Source organism: Solanum lycopersicum, chromosome 8 (genome assembly GCF_036512215.1).
Source record: "Solanum lycopersicum chromosome 8, SLM_r2.1".
Classification (NCBI taxonomy): domain Eukaryota; kingdom Viridiplantae; phylum Streptophyta; class Magnoliopsida; order Solanales; family Solanaceae; genus Solanum; species Solanum lycopersicum.
In genome coordinates this window covers 62,792,643-62,805,937 of record NC_090807.1, presented here as the reverse complement: position 1 = coordinate 62,805,937, position 13,295 = coordinate 62,792,643, and the positions used below count along the sequence as shown (strand labels likewise).

The 13,295-nt window shown below is 26.8% G+C and overlaps 1 protein-coding gene across 1 annotated transcript; it reads left to right on the top strand.

Moving 5' to 3' along the window:
• The first annotated feature begins 718 nt into the window (after positions 1-718).
• On the top strand, positions 719-2,457 carry LOC101261056 (transcription factor MYB41-like). Its single transcript, XM_004246137.5, has 2 exons — positions 719-1,075; positions 1,531-2,457. Exons 1-2 carry the CDS (start codon positions 810-812, stop codon positions 2,240-2,242), a joined length of 978 nt encoding a protein of 325 aa, XP_004246185.1. The 5' UTR covers positions 719-809; the 3' UTR covers positions 2,243-2,457.
• The last annotated feature ends 10,838 nt before the right edge of the window (positions 2,458-13,295 follow it).

Sequence of the window (13,295 nt, the reverse complement as noted above, 5' to 3'; positions counted from 1 at the left end):
TTAGATTGGAATATGAACATATAATTATTTTGAGTTTTATGACTCATTTATATAATTTCCCTTATATTTAACCATGAAAATTAAAAGTTGCTAAGAATTAAACAAATAAATTATGACCCGCCTAAATTCAAACTAATCTGGCCATTTAACCCCTAATTTTCCTGTATATATGTCAATGAAATTGACACTATTACCTACTCCTTATTTTAATTCAACCAATGTAACAACTGTCTTGGTTCTTTTTTTTGCTGAATTAAGCCAACACAGGTTCTCTTGGATGACTTTATTACATTCCTTGCCGTGTCAATTCAAGCTTACTCTATATTAATAATTAAAATAGGAAAAACGAACAAATACCTTCTTAATCTATGTTTAAAATTTTAAAGACACGTTTATATTATACAAAAGTTCTATTACCTTCTGAACTTATTTTATAAGTAATTTTCTACCTTTTTTCAGTCTACGTGGCACTTGCTTGAAAAAAAGTCAATCAGCATTGGGCCCACAAGATAGAGCCACGTAGATCGAAAAGAGGTGAAAAATTATTAATAAAATAAGTTTAAAGGGGTAATAGGACCTTAATATAGTATAATCATATTTCTGAGATTTCGGGTATAGGTTGAAGGGATACTTGTGCATTATCCCATTAAAATATGACAAAATATGTTTGACCTTATGTAACAAAATTATAAAAACCATCTTTTCTTTGCTTTGTTATCTCATAAACTTATACTTCTAAGTTCCAAAATTCTCTCTATCAAAGATATACAAAATTACTTTTTTAAAAAATTGTCTTTTCATATTTATAAATGGGAAGATATCCATGTTGTAAAGTTGATGAAAATTTAAAGAAGGGGCCATGGACAAGTGAAGAAGATGAAAAATTGATGGATTATATTACAAAAAATGGCCATACTAATTGGCAATTAATTCCTAAAAAAGCAGGATTAAATAGGTGTGGCAAAAGTTGTAGATTAAGGTGGACTAATTATTTAAGGCCTGATATTAAAAGAGGAGAATTCTCCATTGAAGAAGAAGAAATCATCATTAACCTACATTCTCTTCTTGGAAACAAGTAAGTATATATTTCTCACTAATTTTTATTTATGTATTTTAATCTGTTGTTGTAGCAAATAATCTGTCTTAATTTTTAGGTTGAAAATACTACTAATTAGGCTACTTGTAGTCATATACTTACCTTGTTGTTTCATTTTATGAGGTATCGTTTATTAGCTAATGTTAGTTTAGAAGAAAAATATTTCATATTAAAATTGTACCTTTTTTGATTTTTCGAAAAATATTTTAATTTTAAAGTTTTCATTTCATGGTTATATTGTTAAGTTTTTAAAGTCCGAAAAATATCAAGATACGTTTAAGATTATAAATCTTTTTTTTTTATTAAATTCTATCTCAAATCAAACTGTGTCGCGTGAATTGAAACACAAAATATATATTTTTAAGTTGTCTCATAGTGCTTTAATAGTGTCAATTTATCAAAGTTAAACTCATGTATCAACTTTTCAAATGTAGGTGGTCAAAAATTGCAGGTCATCTTCCTGGAAGAACCGATAATGAAATCAAAAATTTCTACAACACTCATTTAAGGAAAAAACTACTAAGATTGGGAATTGACCCAAGGACTCATAAACCAATTTCTGACCTCAATCTCCTCATAAATCTTTCCCATCAATTTACTTCTAAACAAAATATTAATCATCATTTGATGAATAATCCTAATTTTCCCTTAGCATATGCTCTTAAATTACAAGCACAAGTCACAGAAATAGCCAAAATTCAACAACTAGTACAAAGCCTTTTTACACCTATAAGTACAAATAATCCACTTTCTACCAAATTTCAAGAAAATTATTTTGCAACAAGTTCAAGCCATGTTATTACAAATAATGTTGCTACAAACACCCACTTCTTGAATGCTTTGCTAGTAAATTCATGTGGTACAATTCAAAATTTGGATAATTCTAATTCTTGTATTTCAAATTCATCAGAATTATCTAATTATCAAAGTGAATTAAACTCAAAGGTGGATAATTTTGAAGGACTAAACAACAATTCATCAAAGACAAATTTAGATTATAATAACTCACTTCCATCACTAATTACTCCTTCTTCTCCAGATCAAGCTAATGATGCTCATGTTAATCAAGATTATGACCCTAATACATTCTCACAACTTAATCATGAGGGTATTGATGATTCCTTCTGGAATGACATTTTTCCATAATGTGTTTGTTTAGTTTTTCTAAACTCTCTTGTATTTAGTAGCTCTAAAATCTTGGTGGATTTTTTATTTTTTATTTTTTATTTTTGTAATGTGTGAGGAGGCTTTATTTTGATGAGTAAATATTGTTAAGGACCATAATTTTATGAATATTGTGTAATTTCATTGTGTACATTGTATTTTGTATATATATTATCCCACCTTATTTGGAGCTGTTATTTGGTTTCTTTCATCTCATTTTTTTGTTAGTTTATATTAAATAGTAAATAATATTGTTGAAATGTTTAAAAGATATATTCTATTTAATAGACAAAGTTAAAATCAACTAACTTGATTTACATCTTGAAGTAATTATTGGAAAGATTAGCCCCAATACCATATGGGTGGACTCCACATGTCCAGTTATATTTTTTAGAAAAAAAGAGATTTAATCCTCAATTCTTTACTATAATTAAAACTATCTTTAGATTGAAGTTTTGTCAAAGGTTGAGTAAAACCAGACGTTTTTTCAAATGATGAAGGTAATATTAGATCAAAGTCAAATAGATTAAAAAAAATTACTCAATTTTCAAATAACACAGGAAAAAAAAATATTATTGTTTAAATTAAAATAAGGAAAATATATCAAATAGTCAAAGCAACCTAACAACTGATGAAATTGAAATAAGAATCATGGAGATCATGACTCGATCGTGACACTCGACCTCACCCTCGAGACCACATTTAGGACTCGCTCTAAACCCTGACCCAAGTTGTAACTCTTGACTAGGACCTAATTCCAAACCCTAGCCCCAACCTAGAACCATACTCCTAACTCGAGAACCAATTCCAAACCCCAATCTCAAGTTACTGCAACGTTCAGGGTTAGGGCGAGTTTTGAGTCAGTGTCATAGTTAAATCCAAGTTTAATATTAGGAGTCAAGTCCCGAATCTTGAGTTGGGATCGAGTATTGGGTCCAAGGTTAGGATTCGAGTCCTAGGTCGAGATTTGAATTATTTTCAGGTCCCGAGTGATCAAGTTTGAGAGTCGGATCTTGATCAAGAGTCTACACCCAAGTTAGGGTAGAGATTCGGGTCTTGGGTTCGATATAATCCTTGGTTGGTGTTAGGAGTTGTGAGTTTGGTGAAAGGTCATGCATGAGTCAAATACCAGTTGTGGTTGAGTACCAGGGTTGGTTGAGGTCAAGTTTTGAGTTAGAATTAGGATCGGAAGTGGATTATGATTGAGAGTTAGGTCCTAAGTCGAGGTAGGGAATTGGGTCCTTAGTTGGAACAGAGTTGGGTTTTGGGTCGAGGTCAGGAGTTGGGTATAGGGTTGGGATTAAGGTCAAGTCCTAGTTTGATGTGACAGTTTCATGATTCAAGTGTCGAGTGTTAATATCAGGTCGTGTTTGGGTCCCAGATTTTGTCGAGGTCAAGTCCCGAGTTGATTGTGCATGAGATTTGAGTCCCAAGTCAAGGTAGGAGTTAGGTCCTTAGTCGAGATCAGAGTCGAGTTTTGGGTCGAGGTTAGGAGTTGTGTATAGGATTTGGGATCGTGGTCAGGTTGTAGTTTTATATGACAATGTTAATAGTAATTTCAGGATCAATATCAAATCGTGGTTGAGTCCCAGGTTTGGTTTAGGTCGAGTCTCGAGTCAGAATCGGGATCGAAATCGGGATGTGGTTGAGAGTAGGGTCCCGGTTCAAGGTAAGGAGTCATGTCGGGTTTTGGGTCGAGGCTAGGAGTTGAGTATATGGTTGGGATCGAGGTTAGGTCCTAGTTAGATGTGATAGTGCCAAGAATCGAGTGTTGGGTCAGGATTAGGAGTTGGGTCTTTGACTAGAAAAGGTGGGTCCCAAGACGGCATAGGGAGTCATATCTCACTCTAGGAATTGTATTTTATGCAGGGGTTAGGTGTTTGACAATGAGTAGTACTCTATGTCTGGTCATTGGTTGAGGCATGGTCAGTTATGGGGTCACGAGTTATGGAAAGGCCAGGGTCTGGTTAAGGATTAAGATCTGAGTCAGAATGTGGGTTTGGGTTATGTCTTGGATCAATGTTGGGTGAGGTTTGTATCGAGACAGGGGTTCGGGTTCGATTTCTTAGTGTTTGTTTGGATTATATCTAATTACATTTGAGACAACATTTTCTTCTTATTAACCCAACATTAATTATTAAATAAAAAATTCAATTATTATTCAGAAAAATATTTCCTTTCATACCAAACATACCCTAAATCTTTACCCAACTACTCTCAAATTTAGATATAAATTCCCTAAGAAGGACCCAACATCACTTAATTGTCTAACATATATTCAATAAAAAATAATAATGAGTATTTATTGCTGCAAGTGGTATAGTATTATATGTTGCTTATAAGTTATAAATATATATACATATAGTCATGAATATAAATTAATTATTGATTTGAACTTTACATATAAATCTGAAATGTACAGCTTCAAATTCAAACTCAAATATGAGTGAAGAAAATTTCACTCACAACCATTTAACATTTTTCTCAAAATATTCGCTAAATATGAAAAAATTACTTAATTTAAAACCCAACAATTTAAAAAACTAGAATGATATTTTAACATTTTCCTCAATAGGTTATGATACTTTTTTTTTTAGTTTTATATTTACCTAAACTATCAAAGTGAGTAAATTTCTAATTTGAATTATAATTAATTATTTATCAAAACACATCTCAACGATTATTTACTTTTACTATATTAGGTGAGAAAACAGAGTCAAACAAGTAATTGAGGTAAGAAAGAAGAATAGTTTCCGACATATCCTACCTTCCTCCCTACCCTTCTATATAATAAATAATAAAGATTAAGAATCATATTAATTATGCATTTCTATATTAAATTATAAATTAATCCCACCAATTAATATTGACTTGAGCTCATTTTCTGTTTTTCTACAATGCCAATTAAAACAGAACTGATTAATTATATCCAGCTTCAATTACATTTACCAATTAACGTAAATCGAATATCTGAAAACAAAAAAGAAAGGTGTACTTGTATACGTAAGTTTAATTTGAAGTTCGTAGTTTAAAAAGTATAATATATTAACAAAAATTCTAAAATGATATATAAAATTTTATATTAATCAAAACAGTAAAATTGCTGAACAATAGCGATTTACTCCACAGAAAAATGTAAAATTGCTGCTACTGCAGCGATTTTGCAAAAATGTCATTTTTTTAAAAAAAAAATTCAAATCGCTACCTTGACAGTGATTTTCAAATTTTCTTTTTTTTAAGAAAAACATTTTCAGAAAATCGCTAACTAGGCAGCGATTCTATTTTTTTAAAAAAAATTAAAGAAAAGGCAGCGATTTTCAATTTTTAAAAAAAATATTATTTTTTTTGGTTTGAAAATCGCTGCTTTTTGCAGCGATTTACTTTTTCTAAAAAAAAATAATTGTTTTGAAAATCGCTGCCTTTGGCAGCGATTTACATTTTTTCAAAAAAAAAAATTGGTTTGAAAATCGCCGCCTTAGGCAGCGATTTACATTTTTAATTTTTTTTTTAAATTGAAAATCGCTGCCTAGATAGCGATTTGAATTTTTTTAAAAAAAATAAATTACATTTTGCAAAATTTTCCAGAGTAAATTGTTGTTGTTCCAGCGATTTTGCTGTTTTGGTTAATATAAAATTTTATATATCGTTTTGAAATTTTTTTAATATTTTATACCCTTTATGCTCTGAACTCATTTAATTTGCATCATATTCGACTAGTGTATATCTAAACCAACCTGCTCATTTATAAACACGATTAGTGTGCTTATATTTTTTCGTACTCCCGAATAAAAATTCTAAATCCATCATTATTTGAAAGATATATATTTAACAAAATAAAAAGATCCACTTAAATTATAATTAAATGTGTTCGAATTAGTCTGTCATGAGGCGGCTTGAATATTTTACGTGGAGTGCATGGATGCATGCATTTAGGAGATATTGAGATATGAGGGAACTATCTGAGATTTACCAAACAAGATTTAAAAGTCAAAGTTCAAAATATTATAATTATATTCAAATCAGATAATTAACAAATTTATTGACTGATCATAATTCATATCTGTGAATTGTGGCAAACATCATGCATGACTTCTATTCGTTGATCTTTTAATTTCTGTGAGAATTTGAGTCAAAATTGTTAAGTTAATTTGTGGATAGAAATTCAACTTGCATACATAAATAAATAAAGAAATAAAATATTGAGGAATATTTTAATTAAAATTTGATATTAACATGTGTAGGGAAAATTTCATAAGATATCGATTATGTCATGTTTATTTGGACACAACCATTCAAACTTGTAATTTAGTTTTTATTTTGTTTACATATTTACCCACTTTAAATTACTTCGAATATACATGTTATGTCTAATGTTAAATTGAATTACTATTGAATGAAAAATAAAATGATTAAAATGTAATCTGTAGATTAATATCTAGTCATTATAATTAAATTAATTTAAATTTATTATGTACGTAAGTTATGGTGTAGTGGTGGACCTACTTAGGCAGTAAATTTCAAATTTTTTAAAAAAACTTTTTTCTTTAGAAAATCGCTGTCTAGGTAGCGATTTTAATTTAATTTTTAAAAAATCGCAGCCTAGGAAGTGATTTCCATTTTTTTTTAAAAAAAAATTTATAGAAAGTCGCTGCCTAAGTAGCGATTTTCATTTTTTTAAAAAAAATTATTTAAAAAATGAAATCGCTGCAAATGCAGCGATTTTCCAATTTTTTTTTTTACATTTAATAAAATTTGAAAAATTTCTGCATGTGCAGCGATTTCCTTTTTTTAAATTAATTTTTTTGTAAAAAAAAAAAAAGTGAAATCTAGGCAGCGATTTTCTATAAAAATAAAACAAAAATCACTGCCGAGGCAGCTTTATTTTAAATTTTAAATTTTATTTTTAAAAATGAAAATCGCTGTCTAGGTAGTGATTTAAATTTTTTTTTAAAAAAAAAGTTACATTTTGTAAAATCGCTGTAGTAGTAGCGATTTTGCTTTTTTCGATGGAGAAAATCATTGTTGTTCCAGCGATTTTACCATTTTAGTTAATATAACATTTTATATATCGTTTTAAAATTTTTATTAATATTTTATACTCTTTAAATTTCAAACTCCTCATAAATAAGAGAAAATCATTTTAAGAGTGTCACCTCAAAATAAATTTCACAATACATAATCTAAATTTAATTATACTTTTAATTCAAACACTAGACAGTTAATGAGTAAAAAATAAAATCAATCTAGCCTCATGAAAACTAGATCTCGTATCTCTCACATTTATGACATCTTTTACAAATATGATTTTTATTATTATAATTACTATTGTTAGACATTTATATATAAATCTAATTTCACATTTTGATGCAAACATCCAATATGGTTGGTAGGCCAAATTTTCGTCATTTGCCTTTTTAATTCACAGTTCTCCTGTACACTCTTTAATTAATAATTCCAACTTCCATCAATTAATACTTTCTCCGTCTGAAAATATTTGTCATATCGCACTTATCGAAAGTTAATTTAATTAATTTTTTAAAAAGTAAATTAAATTAAATTAATTTAATATTTTAAATAAAAAAATTAAATATTCTTAAATTATATGAAAAGTACTATAAATTACAATTTTTTGCATATTACTATGACGAAAAAATACATCTTAAAATGTTAATTAAAGTTTTTATAATTTAACTCTAAAAATAGAAATCATGACAAACAATACCGGACAGAGGGAGAATTAACAAATGATATTTTCCCTTAATTTGTCATGAAAACTAGGCTTCTTAATTACATAACAATTAACATATACACACTCCCCTGCCTTATACTAGTTATCACATTTTCTTTTCACCCGTCTTTTAAGAAAATATCAATATTAAGAAGTATTTTTACTAATTTAGTAATTTATTCCTGAACTCTTTTTAATGTAATAAGTTCTATTTTTTTTCAAAAAATGTTTAATTTTGAAGGCAAAAAAATATTAATTTATTCAATTTTGATGGTGTAAATTGACAAATATGTTGGGATGAAGGAATTTATACAGTACTATATAAAGCCTGCAATCTATGCACCGGTTAGCACCATTTCTCATCTACTGTTTCAACTAATGCGTTTAATCATAAATTTTAAAATTAATTTAAAAATTTTAATTCTTAAATAACTGTTTGGACATGAAATTTAATCAGTCTTTATAAACTTTCTCAAACCAGTTGTTGAATTTTTAAGACTTTTTCTCATGAATCTTTAAATATTAATCAAGTAAGATACATATCCAAACACAATTTCAAATCGTAAAAATTGAACTTCAAAATTCATGACCAAATCGAAGATTTATTTATTTATTTTGCCTGTGATATCAATGGGAAATAATGAACTGTTAGCTAAAGAATACAAAATACTATAGTAATTAATTGAACTATTAATATTGGATTAATTAATCAATTAGGATTTATTTTGAAAGATAAAGTAATATATCTTCCCCATTAATTGCTTTAAAGATGACCAATGAGATGACAGATTTAACTAAAGTTAGTTGTAGCTTCCAACAAGTTGCAATACTTTTTTTATTTCTCTATGATTTAGCTTCTATAAACTGCTATCTGCTTAATTAATTATCCAATTTATAATTAATTAAGATAGTTTATTATTGTATACCTCTATTAATCATGAAAATTTAAGTTTTTGATAAGAATTTTTTATTTTTTTCGAAGTAATCAATTGAGGTTTATAATTGGTAAAAAAATTATTATATTTTCTTAATTTGTCTAAATTGAGAAGTAAAGCGAAACAAATAAAAAAAAAAGATGGACAAGTAATTAGGGACAAAATTACTCAGTCTATATCCTATTTTATGCGACATCAATTGACCTGACGTACTCAATTAAAAATGATTTGTAGAAATTTATTATATAAATAATTTCTTAATATTTATGTGAATATTTCCTCAAACTTTGATTTTTTTTTATTAGTGTTTAATTCTTTTGAAGACATCTAATAATTTTGTAAGCTACATATTATATTAATTGATTAATGCATGTACTTTTGTTTAAAGTGACACTTATTCTAATTTCCCTCTCCTACGTATATGTCACAGACCAAATCAAGAAAATAGAATCCCAAAATAAATATTCAAAAACTTATAAAATATTGTACAAAGTTTCTTCCTATTTTTGGGACTATCCAATTGTTTTTTGGTCTCAAAATTTCCAAACAAGACATAATTATTCACCAATAATATATTTAGCACACAATAAGATCAACAAGACCCCAATTTCCCTCTCCTACATATTTATTATATATATTGTGTTTATTATATATATTGTGCTTCATGCCTTATTTTATTTTATTTTTTTGTACGTTGCTAGATTATGTCTTGGATAGAACTTTTAATGTTCTACATAAATTAGTTATAGTAGTATAACAATCATTAATTTATGAAGCGAGTATCGTTTTATTTGTTCATTATTTTAAATATATATTTTTTATTTTTAATTTATTTGTCAAGGAAATATATCAGGAAAAAATAATTTTTCTCTCATGTTTTATTTTTATTATTAGCTATTTTTTTTGTAAATTATTTTTAAAATCTAATGCTAAATATTAATTGATCTGTAAATGAATCTGTTATATTTAAATGTGACAAGTAAAAATAAACGAAAAAAAGTATAATATTACCTAAATTTTAAGAACAAATACCCTAAATGAATAGGAAAAAGTTGCTGTATTTCCTCTAGGCCGACAGCCTCAAATTATTCATACACAAAAATGAAAAGGTCAAAGTCACAGTTCTTAATTATCTGAATATATTTGTAAAATATGAAAATATAATTAATTTGATTTAATTTAATTAATGTTACTAGCTACTCCACTAAATCAATGTCAAAGATAGTAAATAAACATAGGTCAATTTCTTTTAATTAGTAAGGAAAAAGTTTTATCTCTCTTGTAATTAAATTAATAGTTAGGTAGTAAATTCTAACCAAAAACTTTGGATTCTTATGGTAATTTTTTAGATGCTATATTCCATGGCATAAAAATTTTCACACTTTGACGTATTTTTTATTTTACGCTTTTACGATACGGTTAGAATTGTATTAATTAATCAAATAAAAAAATGAGGGGATAAAATGTCACTTTTCTTCCTAACATCCCATTGACTAACACCAAATATGATGCTAATTGTTTTATTATTTTAATTTTTAAACCATCGATAATTTAACCCGTTGTTACCTTGCAATTCAATTCCTTTTTACTTGTTCACTAAGAATGTTGTGAGTCGCTATTATATATTTCTTCTGTTTTAATTTAATTTATTTGATATTATTGAAATTTGGAGAGTTAATTCAAATTTTCTTTTATTAGAATTTTTATAATTATATTTTAAATTTTTTAAGTTATTAATTATTATAATTTACGATTATTTTATACAGTTTTTAAATATATAAATTTAATTTCAAAATAATTAAAGCTTATATATATGAATTTACGATAAATATTTGAAAGTCTTGAATCTCAAGATTTCAATTTTCACTTAAAATTGAGAGAAAAAAAATTAATCTACGTAGGAAATTAATGTCTTTAAAGGCCCCACTTCTTTCATCATCACAACACAGGGATACATTAGATTGTCAATTAATTTCATTAGAGAATTCACAAATTAATATACATATATATTTATTTAACTTTTCAATATAAATATATGATCTATAAATAAAAAAAAATTTATTCAAATTTTTAAATTTTCATTTAATTTCGCCTCTGCTTCATGTAAATATCTGACCTTTTTTGATTCAAGTATCTGAAAATTCTTTTGGATAATGTGTTGTGCCATGGTGTTGAAGGTTGAATCCTAGATTACCTCTATTTGTTTTGATGACCGATATTATGTTATATTTTTGTAACTATTTCATCCATAAATTTAAGATATTAATAATAATTTATTTTTATTTATTTAATTATTATTTTCAGATCAATCTCTAGCTAAATAATTATTCAGATATGTATTTGTCTCGAAAAAGCTATATTTTTTTTTTGAAACCAAGTCATACTTGAAAGAAAAATATAGATCAAAATGGGAGAAAAAAAGATGAAATGCTTAAACGATTAAAATCGATAAGTGCATGATTAAGGGATAAAAAATTAGTAAGTGTATAATTAAGAGATCAAGTTTGATAACACTTTGGATATTTAAAAAATTAAATTCGATAAATACATAATTAGAAAATTATTTTAAATTTTCTTCAATAGCTCAACGACTATTTATGGCATCTCTCTATATAGTTAAAATCAAGGATTAATCATGACTGAAAATTCATATAGCCGACTCAAATCAACTGATTAGTAAAGACTATAGTTGTTATTAATTGTTGATATATAGATGACACTGACTCAACCATGATTCACGTTGTAATACTCAAATTTTCATCTGATATTATCGAGTTTTATTCTATTTTATATATATTCCGGTTAAATACTGAATTATCATTGATGTAAATGGATTATTCAACAGCCACATTTTGGGATATAATTTAATTATACTTTATAACTGCTTAAGAGACTAAAAATATTTGAAAGAAAATAGTCAGAGCTATATTGAGGTAAGATATACAAAGTGACAAAATTGATGACAATTTTAATGATGCTTTTGAGAGGATTAAAATATTTAACTAGCAGAATCAAAGAATTAAAAGTAGCCTATAGACCTAATCATTGACAGTATAATGTATGGTTCAAACAAATACAACTCTAATCATTTGAGAATTATAGTATTAATTATCCTTGAAATAGTTTATAGTTTTTGGATTAATTTCAACAATTTCATGTATTCAATAAATTGTTCAACTCGTACTTTACCTGCTTCCAATTCATTTTGAGTAATATATTGAACAGAAAAAAATGGACTATGAATTTATTCAACTAGTTGCATGACTTGCATTGGATACCATTTAAATCAGAGACCAGAGCCTAATGGATATATAAAATATTAATAAAAATTTTAAAACAGTATATAAAATTTTATATTAACTGAAACAGCAAAATCGTTGGAACAACAACGATTTTCTCCATCGAAAAAAACAAAATAGCTGCAGTAGCAGCGATTTTGCAAAATATGATTCTTTTTTTAAAAAAAATTGAGAAAATTGCTGCCTAGGCAGCGATGTCCTGGAATTTTTTAAAAAAAAATGAAAATCCCTACCTAGGCAGCGATTTTCATTTTTTTTAAAAAAAATCACATTTTGCAAAATGATTTTGCTTTTTCCGATGGAGGAAATCGCTGTTGTTCCAGCGATTTTGCCGTTTTGATTACTATAAAATTTTATGTACCGTTTTAAAATTTTTGTTAATATTTTATACCCTTTAGAGTCCGAACTCATTTAAATTATTTGATCGTATGATTTGTCATTTAAATGAACTGAGATTTAATTTTATTTGTAGCAGTTAAATTTATATCTAGCGGTTGAAGCATAAATCCTTTTAACGATGTGGAACACATCTTATGAAATATTATAAAACGAAAATATATATTTATGCCCTCACAAAAAAAATTATTTACGTTGAGGAATAAAGTTTTTTAATAAATATTTAAACTGACTGCAAGATAGTCATAGACGCTATAAGGCCAAATATAATGCCTGAAAATATGTGTAATTTTACATGTTAGTGAAAAATTAATTTCTCATATTGTAATTTTCTTTAACCTCAAATTTTTTGAAAAAGAAAATAAATAGAAGTATTGGCCGTGTAGTAATTTTTTGTTCTTTACTAGTACGATTTAACTATTAATTATCTTTCAAAATAATCTTCGTTTTTTATATTGTAAGTGTATAAAAATTAAGGTTTAAGTTGAAGGTTAGTTAATTATAAGTGTCGTCTCACTTATTTTTGTGAGTTATTAGCAACTATTAGTCGTATAATATTATTTTGTGGGTTTTTTATATTTTGACTATCGTTTTATTCTGTTATGACTAAGATGACTTGTCAGGTTATCAATAGTATATATTTCCATAAAATCCTTAGTTCTACTTTGGACTTTTTT